General features: G+C 48.9%; 4 protein-coding genes across 4 annotated transcripts; 2 read left to right on the top strand and 2 right to left on the bottom strand.

Moving 5' to 3' along the window:
• Positions 1-5,070: 5,070 nt before the first annotated feature.
• Positions 5,071-5,715, bottom strand: H1-1 (H1.1 linker histone, cluster member; the record flags this gene model as incomplete). Its single annotated transcript, XM_081080393.1, has 1 exon — positions 5,071-5,715. The coding sequence occupies one exon, from the start codon at positions 5,713-5,715 to the stop codon at positions 5,071-5,073; it is 645 nt and encodes a 214-aa protein (XP_080936519.1).
• Positions 5,716-8,069: 2,354 nt separating this feature from the next.
• On the top strand, positions 8,070-8,480 carry H3C1 (H3 clustered histone 1; the record flags this gene model as incomplete). The annotated part of the gene is made up of 1 exon (XM_081080401.1): positions 8,070-8,480. One exon carries the CDS (start codon positions 8,070-8,072, stop codon positions 8,478-8,480), a length of 411 nt encoding a protein of 136 aa, XP_080936527.1.
• Positions 8,481-9,248: 768 nt separating this feature from the next.
• LOC308510724 (histone H4) lies at positions 9,249-9,560 on the top strand (the record flags this gene model as incomplete). The annotated part of the gene is made up of 1 exon (XM_081080449.1): positions 9,249-9,560. One exon carries the CDS (start codon positions 9,249-9,251, stop codon positions 9,558-9,560), a length of 312 nt encoding a protein of 103 aa, XP_080936575.1.
• A 2,098-nt stretch (positions 9,561-11,658) lies between these two features.
• Positions 11,659-11,970, bottom strand: LOC308510723 (histone H4; the record flags this gene model as incomplete). The annotated part of the gene is made up of 1 exon (XM_081080448.1): positions 11,659-11,970. One exon carries the CDS (start codon positions 11,968-11,970, stop codon positions 11,659-11,661), a length of 312 nt encoding a protein of 103 aa, XP_080936574.1.
• Positions 11,971-13,051: the final 1,081 nt, after the last annotated feature.

The following is a 13,051-nucleotide window of genomic DNA, read 5'->3' as shown; positions in this document are numbered from 1 at the left end:
CTGGGTGCAACTCAAAAGTGAAGAGTAGCAGAATATATCACCCCACATATGTCACTTTAGTATAAGATTCATATTGAGCCGAAGGCAGTTGAGAAAAAAATAAGATACAAGAAAATCTCTCTGTCCTCCCCCTATTTGCCTAAAAGCAGGACACGGATTTATAAAGGTGTCCCCCCTCCTCTCTGTACCAGGAAAGACAGAAGTTAATCACCAGAGAGAAGCCTAGACCCTTATCACCCCAGAGACAGCACCAGGAATGTATATAACAAACCTTGTGAAAACCAGCCCTTATTTTCTATTACAAGTCACAGCATGGAATGAGCTTCATCTCTGAGTCACCATGGAGAGCAATCACCCCAAGGGAATTGGCAAGAAGTCCTCTCTAAGCCACTTTTAAATCCCAATTACGATCTGCTGCTTTTATTCTCCTCGGACTCAGTGTTGGCTAATGACAGGACCATGATGAAATCACCAAACCACGCACATTAACGATGATTAAAACGTGTCACAAAATTCTAGGACAAATTCTACATTCTCATAAAATGTTGGTCATGGATATGAAAAAGGCCTTTACAATATGTGAGCAAAGCCGGTCAGGATGAGCAGGGCAGGCTGACAGCAGGAAGAAGCATTTGGATCCTTCCACGGGGTAAGAAAGGCTCTACAGAAGGGGAGAGCAGCGATGCAGGGGAGGCGACTGAGGGACTTGGGCAGTGCAATCCCAAGGTCCTGGGGCATAGCACATCCAGCATCACCAGCGACCCACAGAGCCATTCAGAGAAGCTGATAAAGCCCTACCTGCCACAGTCACAAAGGATTGGCCTCAGAATAATGGGTGAACCAGGGATTAACATCTCCATCGTATTGATGAGGAAATTGTTTTACAGAGATTACAATCTTTGTCTTTAAACTGTCAAAAGTTTGCTACCATTAATCCAAAATGAACAGGAGTCCCCAGGGTAGTGGGAGGCCCACTTCCTATGAAGTACTCACCCTAGTCCCTGATTGGTCCATTTTTACTCAAATGAGGAATCCAAATTTGCACAGTTTGATTGGTCCAAAGAGCACTTTCTTGATTGGTCAGAGTCACACATTCTGATTGGTTGATATCGAGCCATTCTGATTAATTGGTAAAGATGCAAATGAGGCTACAGGGGGCAGGCCTCAGCCCATTGGTGGAATTACAATTCCAGAAACTCCTTCATAAGCATGGGCTCAGCGGGCAGGAAGCTGACTGCAGTCTGTGGCTTTTTCCTGAAATGCTGCCTGTTTGAAAGGCCTGTGTCAGCAATGGCTGCTAGACTCTGGTTGTGAATGAGTCCAATTAACCTTAAGGAATCCTTCTTGGGAGATACAGTCTTTCTCAAGGTTCCCCATACTTAGTACAGTGCTTACTTCTGTCAACAGAGAATGAATGGGTCTGTTAAGAAGGACTCCTGGTGGCTAATTGGGCTCAAATGTATAATCAGTCTGGTCGTCATTGCTGAACTGGGGGACTCTCATGCTCACTGTGCTTTACAGAAAAACTTCACTGAGATGCCAGCCTCCTGCACTGAGTTCCTGCCTCTGAGCTGACCGTATAAAGCGGTTCCAAGACTCGTAAATCACCCAATGGGCTGAAGACCTGGGCCACTCAATGCTGTGCAGCTATATTCTTACTTCATCTTTACCGTGTGTTTAAGTGTGAACATTTCAAAGTAAACAGACGGCTCCTCAAGGAATTAAATTACCTAGCTTCCTTGGTCCTCAGACTGTCAGGAGGGGAGGAATGAACCCTGAGATGCCAGTGAGACCCACACCCTATCCCCCAGCTCCAAAACCAGGAGCAATCTGTGTAGGGTTGCACCAGGTTTCCCAGCTTTGGGACTACTGACCCCTCAATTCTTTCTTCAATCTGAAAATGGAAGACAATTCTATCTTATGACATGTCTAGGCCCACACTGGAACCACATATGCAACGATGCTGGTTATTTTTAAAGCAAAGGATAGAAATGAAACATCTATGACCGTTGTTATTGTTTAAGCCATCATTGCTTTATGCTTAACTAACCACATTTTCCTATTATCTCCAGGAACATCTTTCCTGGAACATGCTGGACAGGCAGGCCTCCAGGACATGACTGACATTCTTTCTTAACTTTTGACTCTGAGTACGTGATGACCAAAGCGATTGAAACACTTAGTTAAAGCCCATCCCTGCATCTGCAGACTGTGATGCAATGCCTAAGCATATTTACTGTTAACTTTCGGTTACACCGTGTAAACCCCTGGGATTTTGCACTGCCCATCAGTGTCACTGAGTCTCTCTGATTTGCTGCACGTCCACTTTACTCATCAACAAATACTCATAAAGCACCCACCCTGTGAGATAGGCGTCGGGTGCTGAATAGACATAGTCGCCCCCCTGTGGAAAGCGCATGCCACATGGCAGCTGTTTCAGACATTCTCCTGTCAATGCCTGGCGCCCCTCCCTGCCTGCCAGCCCCCATTTACAGTGGCTATCTCACTCTGGCCTGCACGGGGACCATGGAAGCAATGAGTGGAATGCCAGCTTCCACCTTGTAATCTGTCTGAGTCCTGAGAATTGGAAGAACGCCGAATTAGAATCCCAACAGGAAAAAGGTAAACTGAAAGGTTTACTGAACACAATATACCGAAGGCACTACTTCCAAAGTACTGACAGGGGTACGGGAATCAGGGGGTGGTGTCGCAGCCTGGAACCAGCAACGGTGGCATCTGACACCACCCTGTGCTGCTGATGACCAGCCAGCCTCTTCTGTCCTCTGCGGGGCGGGGCGGACTGGAGCTGTGACAGCAACCCTGTTTCTGCTTTGCCAGCAGTCCGACACCCCAGGCTCTGCCAGCAGGGGGCACTGGGGGCTGGCAGGGCGAGAAAGGCCCTCCACGTGCTACCTGTGTATTCCCACCTGTGCTGACATCACCACAGCAAGGCTTCATCCTGGCAGAGATAGTTTCATCTAACTGAGCAGCACTTGGCTTGTTACAGGGCTCCCACGTGCCTGAAGCCAGCCTGATGGTGCCTCCACAGACACCAGCACCAGTGGGCCAGCATCGGCTCCCCACAGCTTTGGGTACTGGTTCTGGGAGTCTCCTCGAAGCGTCTTCCTTTTTCCCCAGCCCTAGATCAGTGGCTGCTTTGGACTGTTACTGTCTCAGTGATACTTGCGTCTCCCTTTGGCCTGCTCTGTGTTTTGACGATTAACAAACATTTACGTCCAATTCTTTATGCCAAATTTCAGTGTGGTTTCTGATTCCCGACTGCACCTGGGCTGACACCTCGCAGGCCCACTACTCTTCTAACTCTAGAAAGTCATTTTGAACAAGTGACCTGACACCCACCCCTGCTCTCCAAGGCAGCTTCTCTTTCAGTGTCCCCACCACCCCCTTCGAGAAGGGAACTGCTCGCTTCAGGTAAAAACTCTGCTATAGTCTTGACTGTGCTACTGCTCATCCCCACATCTAAGCAGTTGTTTCTGCCTCCTAATGATCTCTTAAATCCATCGCTTTCTCTCCACATTCACTGCTGCTCTACTGATACATAGTCTTTCCCAGTATCACGGTCACTTGCAGCCTCCGGTTCTGCCCGGCTCTTTCCAGTCAGGACACTACTAAATTCCGGAGACGTGCTTCTGAACTAGTACTGAATGTAGCACAAGAAACACGTAATATAGTTCTACTCTTCTCTACCTCAGTCCCCTCTCTGTGACCTCAGCAAGTCTTGTGGCTTTAAATACCACCCATACACCACTGACTCCAAAATTTATAGCTCCACTTCAATTCGACTCTTTCCTCCCCAAAACTTGTTAAAAAAAAACCAGAAGCACGGTATGATTATATCAATACATGAAGAAATTTAGCAGCCGTTCACGTGTTTTAACAGTGAAATAGAGCTCTCTCTCCCCTTCCCTCTCTCCCTCCCCCTCCCTCTTCTGCATTCACACACCAAGGAAAGGTCATGTGAGGATATAACCTGGATGGGGACCCTCACCTGACCATACTGGCACCCTCATTTCAGACTTCTAGCCTCCAGAACTGAGAAAGGTTTATTGTAAGCCAAAAAAAAAAAAAAATTGAGGAATTAAAGGTAACTATTTAAACATAATGTAAATACCAAATGTTAATAGCAAATATTCAGGACAAACACTTAATACCATATTAATTAAAACCAAGAACTAAAGCTGGGTACCTGCTAACATTTAACTTCACATTGGGAATTCTTAGCAAATATACTACAAGAAAATGAAATGCTTAGTATTCATATTAAGGAAAACAAAAAAATAAATTTAAAGATGACTAGGAAAAACTCAAGGGACTTTAATGTGAAGAATTGCAGAAATTACTAGAGAATTTCAAGTATTATCTACTCAGGACAGTTGTTTCTATCAACAGAAACTGCATAAGGGTTTTTGGACTTGAACTTAAAACTCCATTGCACCCAAGCTCCTTTGTCCAGACCACGGCCAGAAACTAAAGGACAGCCAGCTAATCTATGCATATGCAGTCAGGCTTCACACTAGCATTATGCCTGCAGACGTGCATGCGTGAGAGGCCCACCTGGTGGACAGCAACCCCTGTACCTTCCACACCAGTGAGTCACTGCTTGTCCCAAAAGCATTTCTCAGGGCCTCCCAATTTTAGGAAAAACTGCTTCTGCAATATTGATCCCACTTTGATCTGAGACCACCCGGGAAATCCTGCAGGCAAGTGAACACCTGATACACACTGCAGACAGGGTCAGGGGTCCCATCGTAGCTACAGGTACTATCCATGACCAACTTGGAGTTCCCCAGAGCCTTCAGACTAGGAAGTGGCTCAAGTCTGGCCGCACTGTAAACTACCTGGAGCACCCAAACACTTGCTTTGTCCAGGAGGGAGGAACTCCCTACAATGCACTGACCTGAGTGGTGTGGAGCAACCTGGCATTTAAAACTGTTTGCAGGGGGGGGGGTAGTGCGAGGCGTAGAAGTGCTATTAAAACCCTTTTCTGGAAAATGTTGGTGGCTCTTAAAAGAGCCGTTGGGTTATGGAAACAAGCTTCCCACTCAAAGTTCACTTTTTCTTGGGTGCTGCCTTCTTGGGCTTCGCAGCGGTCTTTGGCTTGGTCCCTTTCGCCTTGGCCGCTTTAGGCTTCACAGCTTTAGCTTTGGCAGGGCTCTTTGCTTTCTTGGGCTTCGCAGCCTTGGGTTTCTTCGGGCTCTTGGAGGACTTCTTGGTCACCGCAGGTTTTTTAACCTTTTTCGGACTCTTCACGGCTTTTTTGGCGGCAGTTCCAGTGGCTTTCTTGGGTTTCTTAGCGCCCATGACCTTGGGTTTTGCAGAAACTTTTGCAGTGCTGGGCTTGGCCTCCCCGGAGGCCGCCTTCTTGTTGAGCTTGAAGGAGCCCGAGGCGCCGGTGCCCGTGGTCTGCACCAGGGTGCCCTTGCTCACCAGGGTCTTGAGACCCAGCTTGATGCGGCTGTTGTTCTTGTCCACGTCGTAGCCGGCGGCCGCCAGCGCCTTCTTGAGCGCGGCCAGCGACACGCCGCTGCGCTCCTTGGAGGAGGAGACGGCCTGCACGAGCAGCTCGGACACCGAGGGGCCCGCAGGCTTCCTCCGCCCGGCCGCAGCTTTGGCGGGCTTCTTGGTTTTCTTCCCGGCGGAAGGTTTCTCAGGAGCACTGGAAGCAGCAGGAGCCGGCGGCGCGGTCTCGGACATGGTGACAGACGAACAGGACAGAACCGACCACGGAAACCAGAAAGGCAGAACGGCAGCGGAGTACTGGGAGCCCCTATTTATAGGGCAGGCACGCGCTGTGATTGGTGCTCGCCGGCCCCTGCGCCCCCTGTCGCCTCCCGCGCGCCAGGCTCGCTCCTCCACTGCTCAGAAAGGAGCCAGCGTCGCCCGGCCTGGGGTTCCCGGTGCCAGCCTCGCACCCGGGCAACCTCCTTGGCCTGGTGGAGATGGAAATACTGGGCGAAATACTAGGCAAGGGAGGAGCACATAAACATCAGGAGATGCTACTTTCTTTTATAGTAGTTGTTTTCTTTCAAGTATTTTTGGGGGAGGGGGCTGTGTTTGAGAATCCAAGCGTCTTCACCTGAAACTTCACCTAGCAGAAGCATTCTCAAGGACATTCTTTGTAATAATAATAAACTTGAGAGCGGGTATTCAATCGCTGAGGATAACAGGAAAGCCCGGGGGTATAGGCCTGCTTTGCAGGTTTGAGACCCATTCTCATCAGTGCCACTCCCCTATCCCGCATCGCTGCAGAACGACATGACCTATGCATGTATTTTGGTCAAAGGAGTACCGTAGAAAACACGAGAACACGCTAATACCACAATTAGCACTCAAACTGCACGTGTGGAAAACTTAACGTGTAGTTTCTGTAATTCCTATTTCTACATCCCAATGCACATCACGACTTTTCCACGTCTTATCATCCATACAACAAACATCAAAGGAGCGCTAAGGTTTGAAAGCTGTGTTCCCTATGCGCATATCCACTGCGACACATTTCAGAAGCTCAAAACCTAGAGTCCCAGAAGCATTAACGAAGCTCTCGGGGACAACACGGGTCCTCCAAAGGGCATGCACGTTGCCTTAAGTATGGAAGTGAGAGGAAAACATTTAAGACAATCTCCCTTCTCCTGTGCGGCTGCAAGATTAACAATACCAATGACAGGGTAAAATGCCCACTCTCCCCTGCTCCTCGCACCACGGGCGGCAGGACATCCAGGCTGGTAAGTCTCGTTCCCGCGCGCTCGGCTGCGGTTCTCAAACAAGTCCGCGAGGCCTGCTAATCTGTGCTTCCAGTTTCCCTAGCAATATAGGAGCTGGTTACCAGGTGGCAGCCAGGAATGTCCTGGTCCCAGTCACATTTCCTCCATCCTCTCTACTTTTTCCTGCCTCCCATTTTCTTGTGAGTCTGTATTCAAAATGCATCACCTAATTTCTAAGAAATGGGAAGAGGACAACTGACCATAGGTGCCTTAGTTTGAAGGATAGCTAACTATAATAACACAGGTATACAATCTTCCTCCAAGACCGGAAGGTTTCCTACATAAGTATTTTTTAAAACACTTAGACAAACCATTTTTAGGATAATGAAGGCAGCTATTTACTATTCATTATTCTGAAGGCGAAAATACTATTTAAATTCAAAACTCTTATTGAAATGGTGGTATCTGCCTTATGTATGTCCTTTGTTAAGCAGCTTTCCAGTACGCAAATGAAGAATTCTAGACCTGTTTTCTTAATGGCTGCTCCGTATAATGGAGACAACGAATTAAGAAGTGGAATCTCCTCCACCTTATCTTAATATATAAGTACTATATTCGAAATTTTCAACCTTGAACTGAAATATGGAGTCTTACTATTAATGGCAAGGTGCCTTCCTTGCAGTCCAGAACCCAGTGATTGGACCTGTGCGCTGTGTACCCTGCTGTGGGGCTGGAGAACTTGACAGTCTCAGCCTTTTTGCTCCTGGGAAAATATACTCCAGGCTTTAGGAAGCATAAGTTTCAGAAACCTCTAAGTGTACAACTCAGAGCATAAACATTTAAGCAAAAGGTGCCTAATTACAGGGAATATTCCTGTAAACACTACTGTTTTTCTTTTTGAATCTGCTGAAGATTGTCTTGCAGTTACAAAGTTGTTCAGTAAATTGTAGCAATGCAAAGGGTCCTTTTCATAATAGGTTTCAGAAACTTGTCATCCAATATTGGGGGGCAATTCCATTTCTTTCCCAAGAACTAAGGAGATACACAGAATTGAAAAGCTAGAGTACTAATTAATCCAATTATTTTAGGTTTACGAAAATGGAATGCTCAAAGTATTGCATTCAGATTTTGAAAATCAGATGGGGTAAGAAAACAAAAGTGAAAGGAAGAGCAAAAGATATAGTACAATAAAATGCACGGTTGGAAAGTGTACAGATTCACCAATCAGAGCCTGGAACGTAATAACTAAGCATTTGTCTCATCCAATCACTGCATTGTACGTCCTATAAATACTAGTAATGAGTGAGCTACTTCTCAAGTGGTAGGTACACGTTCCTAACACTAGTTATGGCTCGTACAAAGCAGACTGCGCGCAAGTCCACCGGCGGGAAGGCCCCGCGCAAGCAGCTGGCCACCAAGGCGGCCCGCAAGAGCGCCCCGGCCACCGGCGGCGTCAAGAAGCCCCACCGCTACCGGCCGGGCACGGTGGCGCTGCGCGAGATCCGGCGCTACCAGAAGTCCACGGAGCTGCTGATCCGCAAGCTGCCCTTCCAGCGGCTGGTGCGCGAGATCGCGCAGGACTTCAAGACGGACCTGCGCTTCCAGAGCTCGGCCGTGATGGCGCTGCAGGAGGCGTGCGAGGCGTACCTGGTGGGGCTGTTCGAGGACACCAACCTGTGCGCCATCCACGCCAAGCGCGTCACCATCATGCCCAAGGACATCCAGCTCGCGCGCCGCATCCGCGGGGAGAGGGCCTGAACCTCAAAGTCACCCATTCGTTCCCAAAGGCTCTTTTGAGAGCCACCCACGTTTTCAAAGTGGCTGTAAAAACCACTGCTTACCTACCTCTCGTTTAACTAATCTTAAGCTTGGAAATGAAAAGGTATGCACAGACGATATATGGCCGGGTGATGGGTTCTATAAATTCTTACTTAGGGAAACAAGCTGTTCTTACAAATATTACTAGACACGTTAAGTCCTGAGATCCAGTGAAATCTTAAGAGGAACGCGAAAAAACTGACATTTCAAAAGGTAACATACGGCCTCAACAGCATTTAAAACAGGTGAACAGGAAGTATACAAAGCTTTACGAAAGCAAAACATAAAAGTAAAAAGCCCTTAAAACCTGGCTAGTCGGTAACTGTTAACTGCTCAAGTTTCATTTCTATATTTAATATTGGTGTTTTGCGATTCCCAAATTTTACTGTGAAACAATATACCCTCTAACGTATTTTCTCTTGCTTAAAAAATTTTTGGAACCATAACGAGCTTTTTCCTCCTAGGTCCTCAAAGTAGTTAATGCAAAGGCCAGAGCTCCTTGAGCTGGGCTCGGGCGCATCCTCCCACCCCCTGGAGCTCCTGGATTTGGAGGAGGGGTTAAGAGAGGAGGCTGTTGGCGTCACATTTCCCGCCGGCGGGCTTTTCATTCTCTTTCTACTGGGGGAGGGGTGATTAGGGGAAGAAGTAGGTATATAAGGAACGACTCACCCCTTTGTCTCCTGCTTTTAGTTCGCTACTTGCAAAGCCATGTCTGGTCGCGGCAAAGGCGGTAAGGGGCTCGGGAAGGGCGGCGCCAAGCGCCACCGCAAGGTCCTGCGCGACAACATCCAGGGCATCACCAAGCCCGCCATCCGGCGCCTGGCCCGGCGCGGCGGCGTCAAGCGCATCTCCGGGCTCATCTACGAGGAGACCCGCGGGGTGCTGAAGGTGTTCCTGGAGAACGTGATCCGGGACGCCGTCACCTACACGGAGCACGCCAAGCGCAAGACGGTCACGGCCATGGACGTGGTCTACGCGCTCAAGCGCCAGGGCCGCACCCTCTACGGCTTCGGGGGCTGAGAACGACCCCGTAAGCTCGCTTTTTGCAGCAAAACCAAAGGCCCTTTTCAGGGCCGCTCACTGCCTCTAGGGAAGAGCTGTGCGCTGCCTTTGTGCTCTGGTTTCTCTGGGTTTAATTCCAACGCGTGTTTGCCTTTAGCAACGACTGCAGACGGACGGAATGGTGACAACTCCACGACAGTCCTCGACCAGACTGCAGGGACCCAGGACAAACGGCCCCCCCAGCCTATCGGGGAGGAGAGGCTTTTGGCGGGTCAGGCGGCAATAAGCAGACCGGGTTTCCTGCCAATTCCGGGCTCCGAATGGAGGAGGTCGAGTTCCGGAGCCCCCACCTTCTCTGACAGGGTCGCCATCTACCCCTTAGCCTGTGAGAGGATCCACTACGGGCCGCAGTGCCGCCGAGGAGGCCGTCTGCAGTGACGGGAAGTCCTGGAAACGCCGCCGAGCTCCTTAGGCCGGGGTCATCCAATAAGCGGACAAACGCCAGAAACCTGCGCGGCTTCTGCCAGCCGCCCACAGCAACCAGATGGTTAAAACCCGGCGTTGCCCGCAAAGCGCTGGGTGTTCATTCCTCATATGTTGTCCCGGATCCATGTTAGGAAGCATCGGCACACTGCCTGTCTCCACCCTCCTCAGGCACCGGCTGAGTGCCGTCACCCCCAAACCTGGGGGGTGTAACCCTAGAAGACTGGTGTGACTGCCCAAGGGTTCTAGGTTTGCGGTTGGACAGCATGAGTTTTGAATTGCCTCCCTTTGGTCACTTGCTAGTTACGGGATTTGGGGCAAAATATTTAAACTCCTTAACTAAGATAAAAGAAAAATCTAAATACTACTTTTGCTGGTTTATCATTATCAGAATTTCTGTTGAGTTTCTTTGCAAGTGAAACTGCTTAGAGACATTTAAGCCTAATGTCCTTTTTTTTAAGGTAGCACTTTTATTAAGACATTATTCACCCATTTAAAGTGTACAAGTCAATGGTTTTTAGTCTGTGCAGTCATCACAACCAATTTTAGAAGGAGGGTTGGTTAAATGGCGCTAAGTGGGCCTTGCTGATTCCTGTTTTCAGGTTCGGCCCCTCCCTAAGCCCGAGGCCAAGCAGTTAGTAAGTTATCGCTCCCTGTAGTTACCAGACCCGGAGCCAAGTGTCCTAACTCGGGTCTGTAACTTCCCCGGAGTCGGGGGGGCCGAACCTGGCAGGTGTAAAGGAGGAGCTCGCTCCTGCGCGCCAGGCTCGCGGTGGGCACTCGGCCACCTCCCTCCGCCCTAGCATGTCCGCTCATCTCCCCCTTAATTGCCTGCAATAATCCTAACATTTTCCCCCCTCGTTTTTTATGGACAACTCAAACACTACAATATAGTTATAAAAATTTTTAAAAGTAGGTCCTCAGAATAATTCAGCCAACTGAAAAATCTGTATCTTTGAGAAAAGGATTGACGGCTGCGTAAGGAACCAACTACAGCCGGCCTCTGCTGACAGGTCTGACACGAGGAAATCCAGAATACTAAGTGGTATTACTGAGTTCAGGGGAGAGGTCCGGACTATAACACAAACTTGGCAATCAGCATATAGGTGATGGTGAAACTGACGTGATCACTAAAGACTTCAACATAACCTATGTGCGTTACAGTAAAGGAGCGGAAGCCTTGGATTGTCATCAAAAGGGACCAGGTAGATTGTTTAGATGGCTATTTAATTCGTAATAAGGACAAGTTAAACATTCGCTACACCTGGGCATTGGTCTCATGAATGAGGCTTGCTGCACCGGCAATGTTTCCGGAAGCGACTCCAATCCCTCACCACACTTATGTTTTTACTTTGAGTTGGATTATTCCTGCCATTCCTGCATCCACTGAATGGGGCTGACTGGGGAAAAACACTGTCAACTAAGGGACTTAAATGCTTACAGGGGTCTGGCCAAATTTCCTTTCACTACCGAGTCAGGGAGACGATGTCTCATCGTTAAATTCAGTGAAAGCGTTTAACTTTACAAGCCGAGAGTTAGGTAATACTTGTCACAGCTTTTCCTTTTGAGTAGTTCGGTGGCCCTGAGAAGGGCCTTTGGTTTTGCTGCAGAAAGCGAGCTTACGGGGTCGGACTCAGCCCCCGAAGCCGTAGAGGGTGCGGCCCTGGCGCTTGAGCGCGTAGACCACGTCCATGGCCGTGACCGTCTTGCGCTTGGCGTGCTCCGTGTAGGTGACGGCGTCCCGGATCACGTTCTCCAGGAACACCTTCAGCACCCCGCGGGTCTCCTCGTAGATGAGCCCGGAGATGCGCTTGACGCCGCCGCGCCGGGCCAGGCGCCGGATGGCGGGCTTGGTGATGCCCTGGATGTTGTCGCGCAGGACCTTGCGGTGGCGCTTGGCGCCGCCTTTCCCGAGGCCTTTACCGCCTTTGCCGCGACCAGACATGATGAAGAACTAGACTGGGGAACGTCTGCCAGACACTGGCCGCTGCAGCCTCTTAAATAACAAGTGGGCGGACCTCGTTTGAAACCGAAAGACAGGAGAAGGCGGGAAACCGTCCTGAGTCCCCGCCCCTAGTAAATGCGGGGATGGAAGATTTGCTGGTGATAAGAAAATAAGAAATTCTAATCAGGGTGCCAAACACGTACAGCAATCGCCTCCTTTCTGTGTGAGTGTGTGTGTGTGTGTGTCCATCTGATGCATATTCTTGGATCTCTTCCACACTGGAATTGAATGGGATTTGACAAGGCCCAAATCCCAAGAAACAGGAATTGGCAGCTTCTTTTTCTTTGCCCCTGCTCTCTGGCCCACTCATTCCTTCTCTCTCTCTCTCTCTCTCTCTCTCTCTCTCTCTCTCTCTCTCTCTCTCTCTCTCTCTCTCTCTCCCTCTCCCCCCCCCCACCTCCGCTAGGCCCATTCTCTCCCCTGAGAATATATCACTAATAAACCCTACTTGCATATTAAAAAACGAATCGGCAAAAATATTTCCAAGCAACCCAACCAGGCTTGGGGTTTGGAATCCCTGCGCGGCTGCTCTCAAGCCGTTAATGGTGGCGTGTCTGTTAATCTGTTAGTGGCCTTGTCACTAAAAAGGACAAACTCTTGTTGATAACTTAGTTGTTGTAAAAGCAGAATGACTGGCATCTAGTTCGTTGACAATAAATTCCTATCCATCGCCCTGGTTTTCTGCTTTTAAAAACAAATGATTTATAAATTACAGACAGGATGAAAGCACCTGGAAGGATTTGAAAACGTTTCCCACATAACACCATTTATGTCCAATGTTATCATTTACACTGAGTACATGCATTTTAAAAACGAAGAATTGAAGAGGGAAAGGACGAAAATTGCCAGGGGCTAATGTTGTTCCTCTTAGGTAAGACACAGGGAGGAGGGGAGACTGCTTTCCTGGGGCTGCTGTGTGGAATTCCAGCACAGATCTCCTCAACTCTGAAGCTAGGCAAAGGGATTTTATGCAAGTGCCAGAAATATTAATAAAAATGTGGGCATTCCTATCTTTTTGCAT

Source organism: Rhinolophus hipposideros (genome assembly GCF_964194185.1).
Source record: "Rhinolophus hipposideros genome assembly, chromosome: 19".
Lineage (NCBI taxonomy): Eukaryota > Metazoa > Chordata > Mammalia > Chiroptera > Rhinolophidae > Rhinolophus > Rhinolophus hipposideros.
Note: the sequence above shows the minus strand (reverse complement) of the source record. Positions and strands in the feature narration are given on the sequence as shown.